Below are 22724 nucleotides of genomic sequence, written 5' to 3' on the forward strand. Positions count from 1 at the left end.
GCACGGAAAGGAAAGGAGGGCAGGTCCTTCTGTGTCCATTAACCTCGCCTTGAATATGTTTATTCAGTGCTCTGAAGGATAGAAATGATTTCCTCCAAACCACCAACCTCCAGTCACTTCTTATCTGTCGAGAGAGAGAGAGAGATGGGCCATAATGTTTAAGAACTGAATTCCAAAACAAGTCCAGGCCAGTGTCTGCTTCTGTCATCAGGAAGCCTGGCACCCTGGTGTTAGATGCGCTGGCATTGAGGTGAAAAGCACAGTTCTCTGGATATACACCTTTATCCTAAGGCAATGGTCCTCACCCTTCCTGATTGATGCTGAGCCCCTTTAATACAGTCCCCCATGTTGTGGTGACCCCCCAACCAATAAAAATAGTTTTCATTACTATAATTTTGCTACTATTATGAATTGCAGCATAAACATCTGATAGGCAGCCCCTGTGCAACCCACAGGTGACGTACAGCGGGATAAACTGCACACCTCACAGGGTGCAGTTGCTAAGACAGAGCCTGAGGCCAAGGGTTAATGCCCATTAGGGCTCAGCAGCTGAGCGGTGAGCAGGGCAGTTGGGCACGTGCTAAAGGAGACACTGACCTGTGGTGCCCATAGGGGGCTGACATGGCCAGCTTTTGTCTAAACCTCACCTGGCTCCGTCACTGTCATTGGTGAGTGTTTGCCATCTGAAGGACAGGACTATGCCTCAGGGGAGCAGCAGAGACCAACCTTGGAGGGGCGTGGGTGCTGCATCTACAGTGATGTCACGGAACACTTTCTGGTGGCTAGAGTGACTTGGGTGTTGATAAACAAGAAAAATGTGCCTGAGTGGTATTGGCCTGACCCCGTTCCCGCATTTCTGTCACTGGCTCAGTAGCTACGCCAGGCCAATGTTGAGGCTGGAAAGAGCACAGCTGGACACCCAGGAACCCTCCTGGGACGCCCCCCCCCCGGGGGTGGGGAGGGTGGGCCAGAAGAGACAGTTTGATTACAACCCACCAGAAAGGTGTGGAGAGTCTCAAGTACTTGTCCCCAAGGTGGAGTCTCACAGCAGCATGGTTTTCTGACAGGAAGAGGGAGGCACACAGAGCAGGACTCATGATTGGTGTGTGGCCCCCACTGAGGGGAGACCAAGTTCCATACTGGAAAGAAAGGAAATGGCGCTATTTCCATCTTTCAGGGAAAGTTAAGCCTTGAGAGAGCACTGTCCTAAAGAGGCCTCACAGCCCCTGCAGTGTTGCCCGGGTGCCCGTGCCCCACAGGCGCTTCACTGGGCCACATCTGCCCTCCACACCTCTGAGCTGTGTGCTGGCTCTACGGTAAAGGGTCCCCAGACCCTGGGCCTTCTGCTTCTCCGCTGTGATAGGAGCTCCGGGAAGGGCAGGAGGGCCAGGCTGGTTGAATGGGGTGTTTGGTCTGAGCAGAGAAGGGGGAGAACAAATGCCTGCTGAAGCTCTGGTGTCCTCTCCTCAGCCAGCCAAGAAGAAGCAGAGAGCGCAGGTGATTGAGTTCTTCATTGATGTGGCCCGCGAGTGTTTCAACATCGGCAACTTCAACTCCCTCATGGCCATTATCTGTGAGTGAACTTCGCCCAGGCCTCAAATAACCCTGGGTGAGGACCACCAGGGAGGTTAAAGTGGGCAGAACTGGTGGGTGGAGCGCATGTCAAAGGCCATCCCTGCAATGGGTGGCTGTGGGCTAGGTGACCAGCAGCAGGCCTGCCGGAAGCTGATGAAGGCGCTCCTTTAGAAACAAGGTCAAGCCGGTCGGTGGTGGTGCACGCCTTTAATCCCAGCACTTGGGAGGCAGAGGCAGGTGGATCGCTGTGAGTTCAAGGCCAGCCTGGTCTACAAAGTGAGTCCAGGACAGTAAAGGCTACACAGAGAGACCCTGTCTCGAAACAAATAAAACAAAACAAAACAGAAAAAAGAAACAAAGTCAATGTCTGAAGGGTTCATTTGGAGAGTTTGGCAGGGAGCACCCAGAGACAGAGAGAATGAGGAGATCAAAATAGGTACTGATGCCGTGGCAGGGGTTGGGGGTGGGGAGTGGGCTGTGTAGTTGGAACAGGGTTACATGCACCCAAATCCACCTCAGCACAATGTGCACCAGCACCTGCCCACTCAGCCACAGTCAGGGCACACTGAGACCTCTTTTCCAATGGGGGCAAAGGGGACTTCCCACGCTGGAGCAGCCCTCCCAGCTCTATATACCTTCTTCCAGCCGGCATGAACATGAGCCCTGTCTCCAGGCTGAAGAAGACTTGGGCCAAAGTGAAAACAGCCAAGTTCTTCATCCTAGAGGTAAACAGGTTTGCTGGTCCAAAGGGTGTGGCTAGCAGGTCCTTGAGTATAGCTGCTCAGATGTCTTCCTGTCTCCTTCCAGCACCAGATGGACCCAACGGGGAATTTCTGCAACTACAGGACTGCCCTGCGGGGGGCTGCCCACCGCTCACTGACCGCTCACAGCAGCAGGGAGAAGGTAGGGGTGAGGCCTTCAAAGGTCACAAGTTTCAGCCTTCATAGCTCCTCCCTTCTCCAGACCATATTATCTTAGGCGGCCTGGATCTGTGAATTAATCAGCTTTTTCTGTCACTGTAACCAAATGCCTGACATGACCAACTTATAAAGAAAAAAGGTTCGATTCTGGCTGAAAGGGTTTTTTGTTTTGTTTTTTATTTTTCAAGACAGGGTTTCTCTGTGTAGCCTTGGCTGCCCTGGACTCATTTTGTAGACCAGGTTGGCCTTGAACTCACAGCGATCCACCTGCCTCTGCCTCCCAAGTGCTGGGATTAAAAGCATGCGCCTCCACTGCCCATCACTGCGAGCCTTTTAAGGTAAAGACGCGTGATAAAATTCAATTGCTCACTTTGTGGTAGGGGAGCCAAAAAGAGGAGAAAAAAAAACCCTCAGAATTCAAAGGCATGTGCCCAGTGACTAAAGATCTCTTTCTGACTAAACCACAGCTCCTAGTGTGCCCACAAGCTCCCCTGAGCACCTCCTTGGGAAGGAAGCCATAGCCATATGATCAGATAGGAACCCAAGGGACCAAATTACCTGGCCCAGTCCCTGCCCTAGGAAGCCTGGCCCAGCCCAGAAGCCAGAACATTAGAAGGCAGCCAGCAAGGGCAGTGACTTCTGTCCATGGAGCCTCTGGTGCAGGTGCGCTCTGGGCTTCCCAGCCCTCCCCTTAACTCTGATGGGCTTCAGTACTCCCATCAGCCAGATTGGAAGCCTAAGTCCCAGAGACGGTTCCTCACTGTCCAGTTACTGTGAGGCAGTGGCAGAGCCAGGTACCAAGCCCCATCCTGCGCCGCTCCGACTATCATGGCCTGGTTATGCCCCATCAGCCACTTTGCTGCTCCCAGGACACAGGTGGTACTATGTTTTAGCAGGGCAGCCGGCTCACACTTCAGGAGTTGGACTGTAGGGTGGGACTATCTAGAAGCTGGGCTGTGGCCTCTGATTGGAGAAGTCACTTGCAGCAATGGATCTCCCGTGCATGCTGAGGCTGGGTGACCATGGGGCAGGCTGGGCAGGCGGGGACTTGGCGTCCTGTACTCCGCCTTTCTGGCTATGGGCTGCTGGGGGGCTTTGCCTTCGAGTTGATCTTCACCTTCTCCCTTCTAGATTGTCATCCCCTTCTTCAGCCTGCTCATCAAGGACATCTACTTCCTCAACGAGGGCTGTGCCAACCGCCTTCCCAACGGGCACGTCAACTTTGAGGTGAGTCCACGAGCCGTCAACACCACCGAGTGAGGCAAGCTCTAAAAGTTGCTACTACAAACAAGGGAAGCAGCTAGAGAGCCAGTAAAAGTGCTTGTGGTCTAAGCAGGAGGAACCCATGTGAAGAAAAGCTGGGTTTGTTGGCAGGTATTTATAATCCCAGTCCTGAGAGGAGGAGAAACGCAGACCTCTGGGGCTCCCTGGCCAGTCAGCCCAGCCTGATTGGTAAATTCTAGGCCAGTGAGAGACTCTGTCTTTTTTGTTTGTTTGTTTTGTTTCATTTGTTTTTCAAGGTAGGGTTTCTCTGTGTAGCCCTGGCTGTCCTGGACCTCTCTTTGTAGACCAGGCTGGCCTCGAACTCACAGAGATATGCCTGCCTCTACCTCTAGAGTGGTGGACAGTACTAAGTTTGTCCTCTGGCTTCTACTTGCCCACATTCACCTGCAGATCACACAAACACAAGCTCACGCATGCACGAGCGCGCGCACACACACACACACACACACACACACACACACACACACACGCACGCACACAAATGTTGCCAGCGTGGGACTGCTAGCCCCTGTATAGCTGGATGAATGGGAGCTGCAGGAAAGTCAGGGTGCCGCAGTTTGCAGCCATTCCAAAGTGGGGTTATCCGGGTCCCCCTAACATCAGCCACAGGGGTAAGCCAAGACGCCACAGTTGGACGTTGTTCTCAGCACAGGGAGCAAAATCACTCTGGTCCCTGAAGAGCACCAGGCTGAAGAGAAAGGCAACCCTGTAGAACCAAGATGGCAGCTGGCAAGGTGCTTTAAGGACCACACAAATGTGTAGTACATAGGGACCAGGGAAGGTCCCCAATAAGAAGCAAGACAGAACTGCGAAATAGAAACCACAGAGGGCAGAGGCAAAGAGTTTTCTGCTCCGTCAGCTCACCACTCTCATAACTGTCACCTCCTCCTAGAAGTCCCCGTGACCTCTCAAGGTGAGAGATCCCACCTGCCAGGGTTCCCACAGCAGTCAGGACATCCACGACTCACTCAGAGAACGGGAGTTCCTGAACGCCTCAGAAGAGCCCACCCACATCCCTATGAGGCAGGTGGGCTCTGCAGACAGAGTCCTGCACACAGAGCTTAGCGTCAAATAGTGGAACCTTTCAGTCTGTGGGAAGAAAGAGGCTCTGGTCTTGCAGGAGGGTTAGCCCCACCTGGTGCCCACTCAGCCTTTAGCTCCAAGACACATAAATCCTGGACCTAGTACTGGCTTTATAGTGGCGGTTCTCAACCTGTGGGTCATGACCCCTTTGCGGATCGAATGACCCTTTCATAGGGGGTCACTTAAGACCATCATAAAACACAGGTATTTGCATTACAACTCATAACAGTCACAAAATTATAGCTATAAAATAGCAACAGAAATGCTTTTACGGTTGGGGTCACCACACCATGAGGAACTGTACTAAAGGGTTCCAGCATTAGGAAGTGTGAGAAGCCCTGCTCTGTAGGAAGCTCATCCCCTGCCTCTGTCTTGGAGGCTGTCAAGAACTCTGTGAGTGTCCCCAGCTGATGAGGACCACAGCTCAAGCCTGGGCTTTTTGGCCTACAGCTGGTATCTGCACAGATCTCAGGTGACCCACAGACCTGACTGTCCCACAGTTGGCAGAGCAGGGCATGGGGGTGGGGAAGGGGTCACGGGGGTAGGAGAAGGGAGAAATCATCATCCAGCCCAGCGTGTGGTCCCAAATGGTTGTCTAGAGGCCACGTGGATGAGACTGCAGGGACCCAGGGGCCTGGGATGGGCTTTTTCTGACCCTGACACAAAACTGGCGGGGTGAGGACTCCGTCATTTTCTCTTCTTGAACTGGTCCTTAGAATTGGAGCCGAGGAAGACTTTGAGCCACTCATGTGGCTACACACTGAAGGGGCAGGTGGTACAGGCTAGACCTGGCTACTAGGGCTGATTGAGGGATGTCACAGGGCAGACTCTCCAGCCTGGGCATAGCTTTGGGCTGTATCCTGTTTTCTTTGCTGTTGCTGTGATAAAATACGCTGACAAAAACAAAGGGGAAAGGGTTTGTTTTGACTTACAGTTCCAAAGGGATGAGAGTTCATCGTTGAAGGCAAGGCATGGGGGGAAGGAGCAGGAAGCTGGCTGACCATATTGCATCTGCACTCAGGAAGGAGAGTCCAAACAGCAAGTGGGACCAGGCTGTCAACCCTCAAAGCCCCCCACCCCCACCCCAGTAACCCACTTCCCCAGCAAATCTCCACCTCCCTAAGGTCCATAACCTTCCAAAAGCACCACCAGCTGGGGAAGAAACATGCAAATGCACTAGCCTGTGGGGAGCATTGCAGAGTCAAATGTTGGTGCACACCTGTAAACCCAGCACTTGAAGAGGCAGAGGCAGGTGGCTCTCTGTGAGTTTGAGGCCAGCCTGGTCTACAGAGTTCCAGTTCAGCCGAGGCTGCACAGAGAAACCCTGTCTCAGGGAGGAAAAAAAAAAAAAAAAAAAAAAAAAGCCAAAACCACAGTCAAACCACAGCTACTATGTGTTTAAACTCCTTCTGAAAATTAGCATACTTTTACTATTTAAACACATATATAGTCAGCCTTCTGTTTCCATGGGTTCTGCATTGGCGGATGGAAAATATTTCTTATTTACATCTGTACTGAAGATGTACAGACTGTTTTGCTTGTCACTGTTCCCAGAACAATGCACACAGAAGCCATCTGCATAGCGTTTACATTGTGCTAGGTGTCAGGAGCTGCCTGGAGAGGGTTTAAAGCATGCAAGAGGAGGCATATCTGTTACTTGGTTGGGGATATCTCGGTTGGGGCAAAGAGATCCTAGAACCAATTGCTGTGCATATTAAAAGATGATCCTATTTTACAATACACTTAAAAGAATTTACTTAGAGCTGTTGCGATGGCTCAGTGGGGGAAGGTGCGTGCTGCCAAGCCTAACAACCTGAGTCCATCCCTAGGACACAACATGGCGGTAGGACAAAACTGATTCTTGCAAGTTGTCCTCTGACCTCCACCTGTGTACCAAGGTACACATATGCCTATACATATGTATAAAATAAATAAATAAAATGCCACAGATTAAAAAAAAAAAAAAAAAGGAATTTACTTGGGCTACAGAACTGGAGCAGCAGTTAAGGACGTGTACTGTTCTTCCACAGGCCCCAAGTTTGGTTCCCAGCACCCACATTACCTATAACTCAAGCCCCAGGGGTTCTAACACCCTCTTCTAGCCTCTGTGGGTACCTGCACTCACGTGCACACACCCACATATACACACATAATTAAAAATAACATAAATCTTTTAAAATTACTCAAATTTTATTTAAATAGATTTGCTGAATCGCGTTTACACCATCCTATAAGTCAACAAGCTTATGTCACTTTCCCAAAGAAAAACACAAAAAGAAATTCAAATTAAGCTGTGCACATTCTTGCTACATGCGGGCAAAGGCTCCGGTCAGCCAGGTATGATGGCACATGCCTTTAATCCAAACCTGTCTGGAGTCAGAGGCAGGAGGATGTCTCTGAGTTAGAGACTAGCCTGATGTACATAGGTAGTTCTCAAAAAGCTGTGTTCCAACAGCCGCCACCCCCCCTTGATGAGGAGGCTGGGAGCCTGAGGTGACAGGTGTCACAGATTGCTAAGAGGGATAAAGGAGGATTGGCAAGGTGATTCTCAGAGAACTCCCAGCACCTTTCTTAGGTTCTGCTGTCACCTGTGGTCCCATGTTCCTTCTCAGACCCACAAGATCACTGAAGGGTGACGAGCCAAGGCAAGCCACACACTTTGCTCCATTTTGTGTCTCTGTAAACCCGGCAGAAATTTCTGGAGCTGGCCAAGCAGGTTGGAGAGTTCATCACCTGGAAACAAGTGGAATGTCCTTTTGAGCAAGATGCAAGCATCACCCACTACCTGTACACTGCCCCCATCTTCAGCGAAGACGGTAAAGTAGCCCCATGGCCTTGACATCCTGGCGGTAGGACTGTCCAGTGGCCTCTTAGCCAGTCACCATGCAGGGACACCAACTCTGGGCAGAGATACATCTCACTCATACTTGCTGGCCCCAGAGTGGAACAGAGAAGGCCTAGCCCCCATGTCTGATGCACAGCACCCAGTTGTCTGCTAAGGAGCGCAAGACCAACTCAGCAGGTTGCAGGCCAGGACCTCAAGAGCCCATGAGTTCAGATCCCTCCCTGACCACAGTGTGATCGTTGTTGTGCGTTCTGAGCATGTGCAGCCTGTCCATCCCACCTCAACATCCTGTGTTGCGAGCGTGAACGAACACAGTTGTCTTTCTACGGCGTCAGAATTCTACGTCCTATGGAAGAATTAGAGCAAGGCCTAGCTAGCCTCACTTCAACACCCAGACTCCCCTGTTTTCCTCATTAAGAAAGTGGGAGTGAGTATAAGAAGTGGGACTCACCTGAGGAAGCAGAGCCAAGTGTCGGGGCACATGTGTGAGGGCAGCATGTGATACACACTAGCATGGGACACTGATTTCTGGGAACTATGGAACTCAGGGTCTCACACATCACCAGACAAATGTCCTAACACTGGGCTATATCCCCAGGCCTCTTTTGAGCTTTTTATTTTGAGGCTGGGGCTCACTAAGCTGCCCGGCTTTGAATAATTTTGTGGCCCAGGCAAACCTGCCCTTGTGAGCCTTCTCTCTCGGCCACCAGAGGAGCTGGGGTTGTGGGCCTGCGGCTTGTTAGATGAGCTGAGTAAACCGCAACCGTTTCAGTTTGCAGAGGTTTATTGGGACATTATGGTGTCATAACCCCAGGAGCATCTGTGCAGACAAAGAGGTCCTGGTTTCAGGTTTTTCACGTTTTATAGTTACCTAGATATTTGTTCTGTTTTGTTTGTAGTGGTGGGTTCTCGCTGTGTAGCTCAAGTTAACCTAGAATTTATATAGCCCAGACTAACTCCAGGCCGGGCGTGGTGGCGCACGCCTTTAATTCCAGCACTTGGGAGGCAGAGGCAGGAGGATCACTGTAAATTTGAGGCCAGCCTGGTCTACAAAGTGAGTCCCGGACACCCAAGGCTACACAGAGAAACCCTGTCTCAAAAAAACAAAAGAAAACCAAAAAACAGACTAACTCCAAAATTACACTTGAGTCTCCAGTGTTAGGATTACAGTCGAGGATCAGCATGCCCGACTGACAGGATGTCATTGGTTTATTCTAGGTAAGTGATATCTGTGCCTCCCAAGAAACAAAAAATGAACAACCAGTGTCTATAAGTTCCCCTTGTTACAGCCTCAAACTGAAAACAATTGCAGTGTCCGTCAGTGGGTGAATGGTTAAATGAACTATAATACACCCCCACTTTGGAATTTTTCAGACACAAACAGGATACATGCCGTTGATACCAGCCACCTGTGGATGAGTCTCCAGACTTGAAAAAAATATATATATATAGTATGTGGGTGTTACACACACACACTATATGACTCTCTTTCTATAATATTCTTCAAATATCATAAAAACAGATTAGTATTTGTCAGAAAAGGGAGGTGGCATCTGGGATGTGGTTTAGTGGTAGAATGCTGCCCCAGGGTTCAATCCCCAACATCACAGAAAGAAAAAGAGAAGTGGGGAAGCAGAGGGGAGGGGAGAGGAGAGAGGACAAGGGAAAAAGAAAGCATGAGGTAATGGAGGAAGTGGATGTGAGTCTGAAAACACACCGTTGCTCATGGGTGCTCTGGTTGTTATGGAAATATCCTGTGTCTAAAGTCTGCCAATGTCAGTGTTCTGATCATGGTACTAACTATACCAGGGCCCTTCAGTTCATGATGGGATTACATCCAAGTAAGCCCATCCTAAGTTGGAAATACCATAAGTCCAAGCCACATCTCTCGTAGCTCTAGCATACGGGCATCACAGAGGAGTCCAGCCTGCTGCAGACGTGCTTAGAATGCTCACAGTGCAAAAGAGCACAGTAATCTAACACAAAGGCAGCTGGTTAGTGTTTTGTGGTTTGGTTTGGTTTCGCTTTTCGAGACAGGGTTTCTTTGTGTATCCCTGGTTGTCCTGGAACTTGCTCTGTAGAACCAGGCTGGTCTTGAACTCACAGAGATCTAACTGCCTCTGTCTCCTGAGCTGGGATTAAAGGTGTGCCACCCACGGCTAGTCTAGCATAAAACAGATCATATCACTATATATGGGATAGTCCTTTTATTGAACACAATATGCTGTGTGGGTTGAGTCACATGACTGATGGGGGGCAGCTGCAGCTCACAGAGAGGAGCACATGTCTTGTTGCTAGCCAAGTGGGGGGGATCCAAATTCAAATTTCAGATTGTGTTTTCTACTAAATGCATCACCTTAGGGCGTCATGAGCAGAAAAAAAATAGTACATTAAACCATCATAAGTGAAGTACGTACTCTGCTCTTTAGTTTTGCATATGGCACTCCCGGGGCCATGTTATTTCCTAAAATTGCCTGCAAATGGTGGCCTCCAAATGTGAAGTTTAATCCGCAAACAAACAAACAAAAAAAAAAAATCAGGTCAAATTCTGGGTGAACAAAGAGTTATGGTCACCTGCCATGGTTGCGTAATTTCACTTCCGTTTACTTCTGTTTTGGTTTAGGTCTCTATTTGGCTTCCTATGAAAGTGAGAGCCCAGAGAACCAGACAGAAAAGGAGAGGTGGAAATCTCTAAGGTGGGTCTGCGTGCCAGGAAGGGGCATGCAAGATGCACAGAGGGATACAACTGGGCTGCCTGGGGCCAGGATGAGGCTGAGGGGTTTGTGAGATATTTGTTGATAAGGCTCCTCCCTGTGAGGAAGGAAGAGGAACACGCTGGGACCAGAGAGATCAGAGCATCGGAGCAGAATTCAAGGCCTATGGATAGTGAAAGGAGACCGAGCCGATGACCCTGGTTGCATGTCTGTGGGATGATTAAAACGAGTATCCCAGGGCCAGGAACTCCTGGTCCATATTTTTGTGCCAGAAAATATCACACACGCGCGCGCACACACACACACACACACACACACACACACACAATCTCCCGCTTGTTCAGCTTGTTAACACAGCCAGATGGAAGTCAGAGACAAGAAATGGACTCGCAGGGCTGAACCGAAAGGATTCGCCACACCCTTCTCTGGCCACTTCTGCAATGCTGAGAAGGTGGCCTATGGGGGAAGCGCTCTGGCCACAGGCAGAGGCTCACCTTACCCTGCTGTGTGTCTCAATCCACAGATCTTCTATTCTGGGGAAGACCTGAGAAGCTGAGACAGAGGAGGAGGAGGAGGAAGCAAAGGAGCTGACAACAGGCCACCCCAACCCTGTCTCAGCTGGCCCAACGGGTGGAGGTTGATGCAAAGCCTCACTACTTTGCAAACCCAGACCCTGTGCTCTGGTACCTGCCACCATGGCCACATGGGCACAGGAAACCTTTTACGGGACCTCAGCCCTGACTGTCCTGGCAGGGCCTCCAAAAGCATGGGTGACATGCCCTGGGCAAACTTTGCCTTTATGACCAAGTGGGTCACACTGTCAATCTGTCCATTCTGGACAGGGACACACACACACACACACACACACACACACACACACACACGCACGCACGCACGCTACCCCGACGACTGGGTGACTGCAATCACGTGGTCTTGTGGAGTGACATGTGCTGTCACCCCGTGGCTTGGGAGCCTCTGTACCTACAGCAGGCATCACGGTGCAACATGAGACGTGCCTGTGCCAGCGCAGAGCCCATTCTAGCCCCTGCTGATGGGCTCCTGTCCTGCTCCCCGCTGCCCCACCACCCCAGTGGGCTTGTTTGTGCAGTCACCCATCTCCTTCTGCATCCTGCTGGTATCAGGATGACCTTCTTGGCGACAGCGGTAAAGCAAGTCAAGGAGACAAACCGTGGAGTCGTGGAGTTGGCAATGTGTATATTACAACCTGCTGCCTAGCTCCCTTGTAAACATTAGAGTCGGAGTAAACATGTTTGTACGTCCATCCTGCGCACGAGTGTCCATAGTGTGTCTCTGAGCCTTAGGCCCAAGATGAGCCTCAATAGAGTACAGAGTGGGGTTCGCAGATCATCCCCGGGAATGTGTCAATACACTTTCAGAATAGGATGTGGAGCCGGAAGATGGCTTTCTCAGTGAGGTGCAAATGTGAGGACCTGAGTGTGGATGCCCTGCTCCTGTGTAAAAGCCAAGTGTTGGTGATGCACATCTGTAACTCTGGTGCTGGGTGGACAGAAATTGGCAGATTCCTGGAGCTCACTGGCCAGCCGTTGTACCAGTTGCTGAGCTGAAAGTTCAGTATGAGACTTTGTCTTTGTCTGTCCCTGCTTCCTGGCCACATAGGCAACCTCGGGCCCATGAGGAATCCCTAGAATTCTGAAAGAGGTACAGCAGCATCTGGCCAAGATGGTCTCCTCTGCTTTGAGCAGCTCCTCACGCAGGCTCGCTCAGCTGTGGGGAGTGCTCGGGCCTTCCATAGTGGCTACTGACTTGTCTACATCCAACCCTCCATGAAGGCTGCCCAAGCATCCCAGTTTATAATGTAAATTGATGCATTCCAAAGATGGAACTTTGACAGGGTGTATTCACTGTTTACTCCCTTAACAGAATCCTTGAAGAGGTTAACTTAATCAAGAAGTCTAGTTAGCTCACAGGTCCAGAAGGCCAGGGACATGGCACCTGAATTGACTCAGCTCTGGAAAGTCCCTTGCTGTGTGGCACATGGGGCAGATTACAATGATGGAGGATTATGAGGGTAAAGGATTGCTAACTCTACAGAGAGCCAGGGAAATCCTGTAACTACTAAAATTTCCAGGACAGCCAGGAAACCCTGCCTCAAAAAAACAAGAAAACAGCTGGGTGGTGGTGGCACACACTTTTAATCCCAGCACTTGGGAGGCAGAGGCAGGCAAATTGCTGTGAGTTCAAGGCCAGCCTGGTCTACAAAGCAAGTCCAGGACAACCAAGGCTACACAGAGAGACCCTGTGTCAAAAAAACAACAAAAAACAAAAACAGAAAAAGACCCCCAAAACAACAACAACAACAAAACAAAAATTTGAAAAGCTTCCCACCTCTCACAGTACCACCACCCAGGAACTAAGCTTCTAACACAGGGACCTGTGGGATGGTGACACAGTAGCCAAACCTCAGCTGGGAGCTGCCACCAAAATCACAAATGCTTGCTGTCTGTGGCTGTCACCTCTAGTGACTCATCTGGTCTTTATGCTTTTAAACTTTTACTGCAGAGCTGTTTGAGAGAGAAAAGGCTGGAAACAGCCCAGCATCCATAGATGTGAATCTAAATAACACAGTCACCATGGGGCCCAACCTCCGCAGCTGTGAGTAAGAGTGTTTCAGGCACGGACAAGAAAAGGTACCTGTGACCGCCCCCCCCCCACCCCCCCACGAACAGGAAGCCCTGGAGATACGGAGGGCTGGTAGTAAGAGAGAAGCTGGGAGAAGTGGAGCAAGGGAGAAGCTAGGGCACCAGGAGAAGCCTCAGCTAAGAGTAGGCTAGCTTCGCCGGGTGTGGTGGCGCACGCCTTTAATCCCAGCACTCAGGAGGCAGAGGCAGACAGATCGCTGTGAGTTCGAGGCCAGCCTGGTCTACAAAGTGAGTCCAGGACAGCCAAGGCTACACAGGGAGACCCTGTCTCGAAAAACAAAGACAACAAAACAAAACAAAAAACAAACAAACGAATAAGTAGGCTAGCAGGTGGGGCATTCCTGTAACTGCAGAGCACCTCTGGGGACTAGAGATAAGAAAGAAAAGGTGGAGAAAAGAAACAGAGGCTTCTGTTACAAGCCTTTCAACACGAATGATACTTGGACAAAAAGCGAATCGCTAAGCCAGGTGGGGATGTATGCTCTCAACACTCAAAAGCCTGAGGCTAAAGGGTCAACAGTTCAAGGCCAGCCTGAGCTACCTAGCCTAGACCATATGCCCAAAATAAACCGTGTTTCCCTCCAGCACCTTGTGGCTGGGGCACACACCATGGTAGATGACTTGCTTAAAACGTACAGAGTCCTGAGTGTTCAATCCACAGCACTTCAAAAAGATTTCAATAATTTGAAGTGGGAGGTGGGGTGGACCTCCCAAGACCGAGAGCCTGTGGTTCTTGCACAGAGCCCCGTGGACTCTGAGTTCTGTGCACGAGCTCCTCCAGTGAGGCCGCTCTATGCGATGAAAACGTCTTCTTCTAAACTGCAAGGAGATTACCTTAGATCATGGAGCAACTCAGGAAAGGTTACTCAGGAAATCTGGCCTTTGGAGATGGACCAGTGAGTAACAATGTGTTTGCTGAGCAAGCCTGGGGACCTGAGTTCAGATCGGCACCTCATATAAAAGCTGGGTACAGCAGTGCACATCTGTGACCCCGGCACCAGGCAGGAAGAGATGGCCAGGTCGCAGGAGCCCACCTGCCAGCCAGTCTAGTCAAAATGATGAACTCCAGGTTCGGTGAAAGGCCCTGTCTCAAAAAAATAAAGTGGAGAGTGATAGAAGACACCAAACATTGACATCTGGCCTCCATTCTCATGCCCGGGTGAGCACACCCAAACACACATGTATACACACACACACACACACACACACACACACTGAAAAAAGAAAGGAAAGGAAATCCACTAAAACTGCATATGAGTCTTGTGACATTAGAACTGTGACCACTTCCTCCCATGAGGAACAATAGAAGTCAACTCCAGGGGCCACAGCCAAGAACCCCCTGGCCCTCCTCACCAGTCCCCAGGCCAGGGCTCAGCCCTACAGGAGAGACAGGCTTCCAGCCTCTCCCACCGGGTCTCCAGCTCTGGGCTACCAACGTGCAACCTTGAATGAGCACAGCTGAGCAGCATAGAGCCCTCCCTGCACCCAGCCCCATTCACAGAGAGATGACTGTCCTGGCCACTTCCTCTGAGAGTGCTGGGTCACACTCACACCAGCTTACTCATGTGGTGGAAATACCAGGGGGGCGGGGTGTAGATGAGGCTACAGTCCCACCTAGTACTCAACTCAAAAAGCAAAGGGTGTCACACTGAAAAAGTGGGCCACAGACAAGCTGTAACAACAGACATCTCCCAGATTCTTCAAGGACTACTTCAAACCCAAGGACAATTTCAAAAGCAATAAAGATCTTGGTAGGAAGAAATCACAGGACTCCACACCCTCTTAATCCCGGTAAACTAAGCCATAAGGCAAACAGCCTACCAGAGAAAATAATTTTTTTTTTAATTTTATTTTTTGAGCCACAGGGAGCCCTCCTGGGGTCAGAGCAAACCACACGGTTGCCTAGGAAACCACTCCTGGATAGGAGCCCGCATTTCGGTAGCATCAGTCTGTGCTGTAGTTCATGTCCTTGGACGTCGCTGTGAACCGTGGACCGATTGCTCATCAGTGAGGGGGAAGCCTAACAGCGAGGTGCAGAGACCACCAAAGGCAGACAGATGGCTGAGGGACAGGTGGGAGACAGTCACAGGGCACCCTGGGCAAGTCACTGTCCTTTCAGACCGACTGCATCCATGCCCAGGGCCTCACTCTGAATGCCCAGTGTCCGACCAAAAGCTAAGAGACATGAGTTCAAAACAAACCGGAAATGCCACGCTATGAATGGGGTGGCAGTGGGGGGAGAAGGTAACAGAAAATGCCTGTGAGAGGAGGTGTTAGAGAGCACCTGCTGTGTGTGTGTGGAAATAGCTGGGGACTTGAGAAATAAAGGAAAGTACGTAGCAATGGCCGGTCAAATACAGAATATTGACAAGCAGAGCCAAATTATTTTTTAAATAATGGAATCTGACATTGAAAACACAATAAAAGAGGGTTTTAAGTGTTGGTGGAGGTGGGTTAGAGAGAGATGGGTCGGAGCTTGAGAGCATTTGCTGGTTTTCCAGAGGACCTTGGTTTGATTCTCACTACCCACATAGTGGCTAAAACAGCCGACTGTTAGTTTCAGGAAATCATGCGCCCTCTTCTGGCTCCCTCTGGTACTGCATGCAGGTGGTATGCAAGTAAAAAACACCCATACACATAAAATTAAAAGTTAAAGTTAAAAACAAATGTTATTGGAGGGGGAGAGCTTGACAGCAGACCTGAACTGGCAATGGAAAGGACCCACAAGCTTGAAGACCAAAAGACAGATGAAAATAGTGTATACTATTTGAAAAGCAGAAGAAAAAAGATCAAGAAAAATGAACAGACTCTCCTAAGAGTGTGTGACAGCACTCACCCCTCCAGTGTTAACATATTGGAATAAAAGGAAAGCAGGAAAAATATGTCATGGTTGAAATAGTAGACAGGCAGACAGACAGACACACACACACACACACACACACACACCACATACACATCCACACTGTAGTAAAAGCACTAAACAGCCATAGAAGCAGTTTGAATGGAGCAAAGTGACATCATCGACGCGAGAGTCCCAATAATATGAACGGCTGTGACATATCAAGAATAGAGGCAGCAGGGCTAGAGAGAGGGGCTGGAGTTCTGGGGTATGGCCCTGGGTCAAAGGTGTGTGGCGGTGTGACGGTGTACCCCTCTGCTTTCTGCCACTGTGACAAAAAAAGCCTGAACTAAGTCAGGCATCGGGAGAGAAACCTTATTTTTGGTTCACCTCAGAGATTCAGCCACAGTTGCTTGACTCCTGTAGAGAGACAGTAGGTCACAGCAAAAGCACACAGTGCACAAAACGCCCCATCAGCAGCCCAGAAGCAAAAAAAAAAACCAAAAAACAAAACAAAACAAAACAAAAAAACGGCGAGCTGCCAGTCCCCACGACACCTTTTTTGAGGGCATGTGTGACCTCAGTGTCATAACTTCCTTTCAAGCTGACCCCGATTCCTAAAGTTCTGCCACCTCCAAGAGCCTTGCAGGCTGGCAGCCGAGCCTTTGGCATGTGGGCCTCTGGGGGGTTTGTGGATTGTAGGAAACGTCCCCTACAGACTCAAGTGTGTGACTACTCTGGTACTCAGTTGGTGGTGTGTTGTGGTGGTTATGGAACCTTTAGGGGGTGGAGCCTAGCAGGCAGAGGTGAGTCACTGTGTGCAGAGGGGTCGGCTCTCCCCTTCTGGGTCCATGAACGCTATCATGACTTGCATGTGAAATGCCCCCCATGACACGTGTATTTGAACACTTGCTTGCCAGCTGGTGGTCCTAGTCTGGGAGGGTATAAAACCTTTGGAAGGTGACATGGCAGAAAGGGGGGGGGGTGGTCCTTGGAGACAGTCCTTGTACGCTGAGCTCTCTGCTTGAGTCTCTGCCCCATGTACTTCCATCACCATGACGTCTACCATGTCTTCCCAGCTAGAATGGGATGAGACCATGGTCAGAGTAAATATTTCCTTATGTAAGTCACCTCTGTTATGTATTTTGTCACAGGGATATAGAAAAGGTAACTCAGGAGTCTTTGAAGACTCGTCGTTTAGAGTCATGTTATTTTCTAGATATGGTCTGTGATCAGTGTGCCAGGTGGGAAAGAAAAGGAAAATCCAAGAACACTGGAAGACCAACGAGGGACAAGTGCAAAAGGAGGAGAGAGCAAGGCTTTATTTAATTATTAATATTTTATTTTTAATTGTGAATATATGTGGAATGCACAAGCGCAGTACCCAAGGAGGCCAGAAGAGGGCGGCATATCCCCTAGAGCTGGAGTTGAAGGCTGTTGTGAATTGCTCCAGTGTCGATGCTGGACACCGACCTCTGGATCTTCTGGAAGAGCTGTGAGCTCTCTTAACCGCTAAACCATCTCTCGAGTTCAGGGACCAAGGTTTTAGATCTGGACAGATCCTGCAAATTGCTTTCCAAAATAGCTTACAGATTGATTTTTCGGGGGATGGTGGCATGTATTGCATTAAAATAGTATCCTGATTGCTGAGGTTTGTGTGGCCTCTTCAAGTCTGCCCTGGTGTTTGCTATGGAGTTATTTACTATGTTATTTACTATGGAGGCTTGCAGGGTGTGCATGGCTACGTGGAGCCACCAGGAGGCGCCCTCTCCCTATCACCCCCGACTCAGCTCCAGCCCAAGCTTGGGGCGCAGCTAAGGTGCCAGAAAAGACGTAAAGACAGTAGCTCCTCTCTAGGCCCAAACCTAACTCAGAGTTCTTGGGTACTAGAAGGCACCTCTGGCCTTACCACTGACATCGCCTCCTCCTCCATTATCCATCCGACCCCCCCCCCCCCCCCCCCCCCCCCCCCCCCCGTCTATTTCATCCCAAGATGCCCTAGAATCTAGTCCCTCCTTCCCACCCTCCCCTCCCCTAGGCCGGAGGGTTGGTCTTAGTTTGATCGCCTGGGGAGATCTTTCTCCCCGTTTGATTTGGGTCCGCTTCACAGCTGGAGGACCTGCTGTGAAGTGAAGGCCCGCTAAGTGTGGAGGCACACGAAGTTCTTCCTTGAACTTTAAGCGAGGCCGCTGTGTGTAATAATTATTCCAACCTGAGGTTTATGTTTCAGAAGGGATTTGAATGACTAGGTATGTCACAAGCCTGGTGCAAAATTTACCAGAGTGCCCAAGACTCAGATTAAGAAGGTTAATGCCTTTTTTTTTTTTTTTTTTTTAAATACATTCTTCCTATGGAGCTCTGACTGGTCTGCAACCTGCTATGTAGACGAGGGTGGTTTGGACAGTGAAATTATCCTCTTGTTTCTGTGATGCTGGGGTCACAAGCTTGAGCCACTATGCCCAGCTTAATGAGATTTTTTTTTACAAAACAAAACAGAATCTTGCTGTGTGGCTCAAACTGGCCTGGAACTTACAATGTTAAGTGTTTTGGCCTTAGGAATGTTGGGGATCATAGGTCTGTTTTTTATTTTTATTTATTTATTTATTTTTTATTTTGGTTATTTGAGACAGGGTTTCTGGGTTACCACACCAAGTTGCAATTTAAAAAGTAAAAGTTAATGAAGAATGAATCCACACAGTACCATTTTATTATTATTATTATTACATATACAGTGTCCTGCCTGCATGTACACCTGCAGGCCAGAAGAGGGCATCAGACCACATTATAGATGGTTGTGAGCCACCATGTGGTTGTTTGCAATTGAACTCAGGACCTCTGGAAGAGCAGACAGCACTCTTAACCACTGAGCCATCTCTCCAGCCCTTACATTTTAAGTTTTATTTAGTGTATAAGAAGAAAGTACACACACACCACAGGGCCAGAGTGGAGGTCAGAGGACAAGTTGTCAACCTGTGGGAATCTGTTCTGTCCTGCCACCATATGAGTCCAGGAAATGGGTCAAGTCAGGCTTGAAGGGAGCGCCTTTATCAGCTGAGCCATCTTGTTGCTGTAATTCTTTAAACGTATTACTTTCATTTATGTGGTGTGTGTGTGTGTGTGTGTGTGTGTGTGTGTGTGTGTGTGTGTGTGTGTGCGCGCGCACGCGCGTGCGCGTGTGTGAATGCTACATGAGTGCACTGCCCATGGAGGCCAATAAAGGGCATCAGATTATTTGGTGCTGATGTTACAGGTGGTTGTGGGCTGTTTGGTGTAGGTGCTGGGAACTAACCTTGGGTCTTCTGGAAGAGCAGCAAGTTCTCAGCCTTTGAGCCATCAATCTTTTCAGCCCCGGTCCTAAATGTTTTAAGTTTTTGTTTTTGTTTTTGTTTTCTGGCGGTTGAGATACTTTAGCATGCCCTGGTTGCACCTGAAGCGAGAAATTCCCTCACTGCACTCTACTGCCAGCCCTATCAGAGACTGTTAGAATCTCAACATTATAGCCAGGAGTGGTGACACACGCCTGTAATCCCAGCACTCGGGAGGCAGAGGCAGGTGGATCGCTGTGAATTCGAGGCCAGCCTGGTCTACAGAGTGAGTCCAGGACAGCCAAGGCTACACAGAGAAAACCCTGTCTTGAAAAACCAAAAGAAAAAGAAAAGGAAGGAAGGAAAGAAGAAATGAAAACATGCACTGTGCAAAAAACCTGTACACAAACATTCACCACGTAATATCCAGGCATGGGGGGGGGGGGGTAAATGTGAACAAAGTGTCCATACAGTGGAGCATGTTTCAGCCAGAAGAAGGAAGTGAGCTCTGATGAACTCCACGCCATGACATGAACCTTGGAAACCTTGCGCTGACCCCAGGAAGCCAGACACAAAAGCTGCTCGCAGTGGATCCCACTTCCATGCAGTATCTGGGGCAGGCTGGTCCACAGAGACAGAATGGTCTCATCTCTTCCCAGGACCCGGGGCAGGAGGATGAGGAATGACTGCGAGCTGCCGTGGGTTTCTTTGGATGGCGATGGGCGTGCTTGGGGGTTTGATAGCACTGGTCATGTATGCAAGGACGCTGAGTTTTGTGTCATGAAATGGTACGTGAATTATACCTCAATTTATGAAGGAGAAAATGCATTGGATGCATTGGGGGGGGGTGGGTACTAAGAGACTCTCTGTGGTAAAGACGCTTGATGGGGTCTGAGTGACAAGACGGGGCCACAGAGGAAAAGAACATCCGAGCTAAGGCACTAACCCCCTGCAAAGGCCCAGAGGCTGAAAGCGCCCACACAGACATCACTCACTTACTCTACAAATCACTTCCAATAAAATCCAGCAGGTCTCACCTTGTGGGCCACGACTACTTTGGGAGGGGTCACATGTCAGATGTCCTGCATATCAGAAGCAGCAACCCGTAACCACCGCCACACGAGGAACTGCGTTACGAGTCTGGGCGTCAAGAAGGTTGAGACGCACTAGTTCTAATCTGTACTGGGTACTCTTTTGAGAGCTAGACCAGGATCAAAAGGTGTTATATGTTTTATCATTATGGGTTTTTTTTTTTAATTAGGCTAAAAAAGAAAATAAAGCAGGGAAGGTGAAGAGTCGAGGATAGAGGAGCTACGCCAAGGTTCTAGGGAACCCACCCCCCAAAGTAATGACGTTTGAGCAATAAAGAAAGAGGAATGCTGGGATTGGAAAGGAAACGGAGACTGATGGGAATGGCAACACAAGTGAAGGGCCTGGCAGCCAGGGCCTCAGGGCCATCTGAGGATGAGGCCAGTGAAGGCAAGTTAGAGGGGCATAGACAGACAAGGAAAGTGAAAGCAAGTGTGCCTCGCCCCCCAGTGGCAGCTTCTGGTTCCCAGAGACATATCAAGAAAAAAAGGCTATCTAAACAAGACCAACTAGGAAAAGAAGAGGACCCAAAGGCTCTATAAAATGTCCAAACCAGCATCAATTGAGCATAGCAGAGTGAGGGCCACTCCCATCCCAAAGGAATACAACTGTTATTTTCTCCTTCTTGGGACTCTTGTCTCTCTCTCTGTTTGGACATGGAATTCTTTGTGCTAGGGAGGGAACAAGCCCTGGGACCCTCTAGATGACTACTAGCACCCCTCAATCCATACCCCTAACACCCCTACTACCTATCCCCAACCCCCACTCCTTACTCCCAAACTTCCCTCCCTAACCCCAGCCCACCCTTACTCCCTATCCCACCCCCTTCTTTCCACTAACTTTATTGAGGAAATGGGGTTACGTTGGACATGGTAGTTCATGCCCGTCTACGATTCCAGCCCCTAGGAGACTGAAGCAGGAGGATTGCTACCAGTTCAAAAACCAGACTGGGCTACAGAGCAAATACCAGGCTAAGCTGGCCTTTGTGACACCCTGCCTCAAAAGAGCAACTAGAACAAAGTTTTCTTGTGGCACGGACATCCAGATACGATGTTTACTGCAAAGAAACTTCAGAAATGGTAAATTTAATAGACTTTCATTAAACGAACACTACCTGGTGAATGAGGAAGCCCAGAGAACACGGATGTATTTGAAAAACTACTGCCTGCAACCTGGTCAGGTAGCATTCATGCACTGAAAACAGGGGTGAGGAGTGGAGATTGCTTAAATTGTTACACATCTGTGTTTGCCTGGTGTGAGTGGGCCGGCAGCCTGTGAATGACCTGAGCCCATGGCTCTATGTGGAGTAGAATATGGAGGGATCCTGAGACCAAATTTAGTTAAGCACATCTGAGGTTTAACCGTTCTGGATGCCTCAAGGTCCTACGGTGGACAGATTTCTCAAATTCAGCATGAGGGAACCCCTGCGGTGGCCCTCCTCCGGCAGAGGCAGGAACCCTGATCCCACACCTAGAACATTGGATCAGGGATCCAAGGCAGGGCCATAAGTCATAATGGATGCAGGGTGTGACAGAGCCCCCAACCTGACAAAACAGCCCCCTGGGTTTCCGCAAGCAGTGTTCAAGCCAATGACCACGTAAAAGCGTGAAGCGCTGAACCGGGACAGCGCCGAGACCCTTTAGTCTGGCGAGTACCACGGGTGCAGTTTAGCTAACTGCACTGGCAAACATTTACGGTGGAGAAATTATGAAAAACATGGCCTTCCAACCGCTCCTGAAAGACTTCCCTGTCTTCCAGCCCCCACCCGGCTATCCAACAATGTTACACTTGTGCCATCTCCCATGTCTGGGTGACCCACCTGGGCTGTGGTCAGTTCATGCTTCTGTCACAGCACACCACAGACAGGTAGGCTTTGAGAGAACAGACTGCAGTTCTCTGCTGGAAGGAAGCATGCTATCAAGATGCAGGCGGGTTAGTGTGGACTGAGGCCTGCTTCCTGGTCCATGGAGGTGCCTGCTCACTGTGTCCTCCTGTGACAGGAGTCGGGGAGTTAGTTCCCTTAGATTAGATCTCTTTTGTTCTTATTCTTGTTTGTTTGTTTTGTTTTGTTTTTGAGACAGAGTCTCACTATTTAGCCCAGGCTAGCTTTGAACACCCCCCGCCCCCCCCTTACAGACCTGCACTCTAACGTATGCACAGTGCCCTGGGCCCTCTTTAGTAATGCAACAAGCTTTTTTTTTATGAGGGCTTTACACTCATGACCATAATGGTACTTCCCAAGTGTCACTTCCAGTCACCCCACACTATGCTTTCAATGGGCCCCTCCCTCATAAACTTCATAGTTAAAAATTTCATTCCTCCAAATGTTGATAGCATTTAAAAGTGGGCCTGAGGTGAGACCACGAGGTGGGTGTTAAAATAGGCCAAG

General features: G+C 49.6%; 1 protein-coding gene across 1 annotated transcript in view; it reads left to right on the forward strand.

Annotated features, from left to right (window-relative positions):
* Rasgef1c (RasGEF domain family member 1C) overlaps positions 1-11096 on the forward strand; it is a 73126-nt gene extending 62030 nt beyond the window's left edge. The window contains exons 8-14 of the mRNA XM_051167961.1: positions 1471-1573; positions 2221-2300; positions 2383-2478; positions 3627-3722; positions 7555-7678; positions 10331-10403; positions 10945-11096. Coding sequence (XP_051023918.1) covers positions 1471-1573; positions 2221-2300; positions 2383-2478; positions 3627-3722; positions 7555-7678; positions 10331-10403; positions 10945-10969 — 597 coding nt within the window. The 3' untranslated portion in view covers positions 10970-11096. The remainder of the gene's footprint in view (positions 1-1470; positions 1574-2220; positions 2301-2382; positions 2479-3626; positions 3723-7554; positions 7679-10330; positions 10404-10944) is intronic.
* Positions 11097-22724: the final 11628 nt, after the last annotated feature.

Source organism: Acomys russatus, chromosome 25, assembly GCF_903995435.1.
Source record: "Acomys russatus chromosome 25, mAcoRus1.1, whole genome shotgun sequence".
NCBI classification, from domain to species: Eukaryota; Metazoa; Chordata; class Mammalia; order Rodentia; family Muridae; genus Acomys; species Acomys russatus.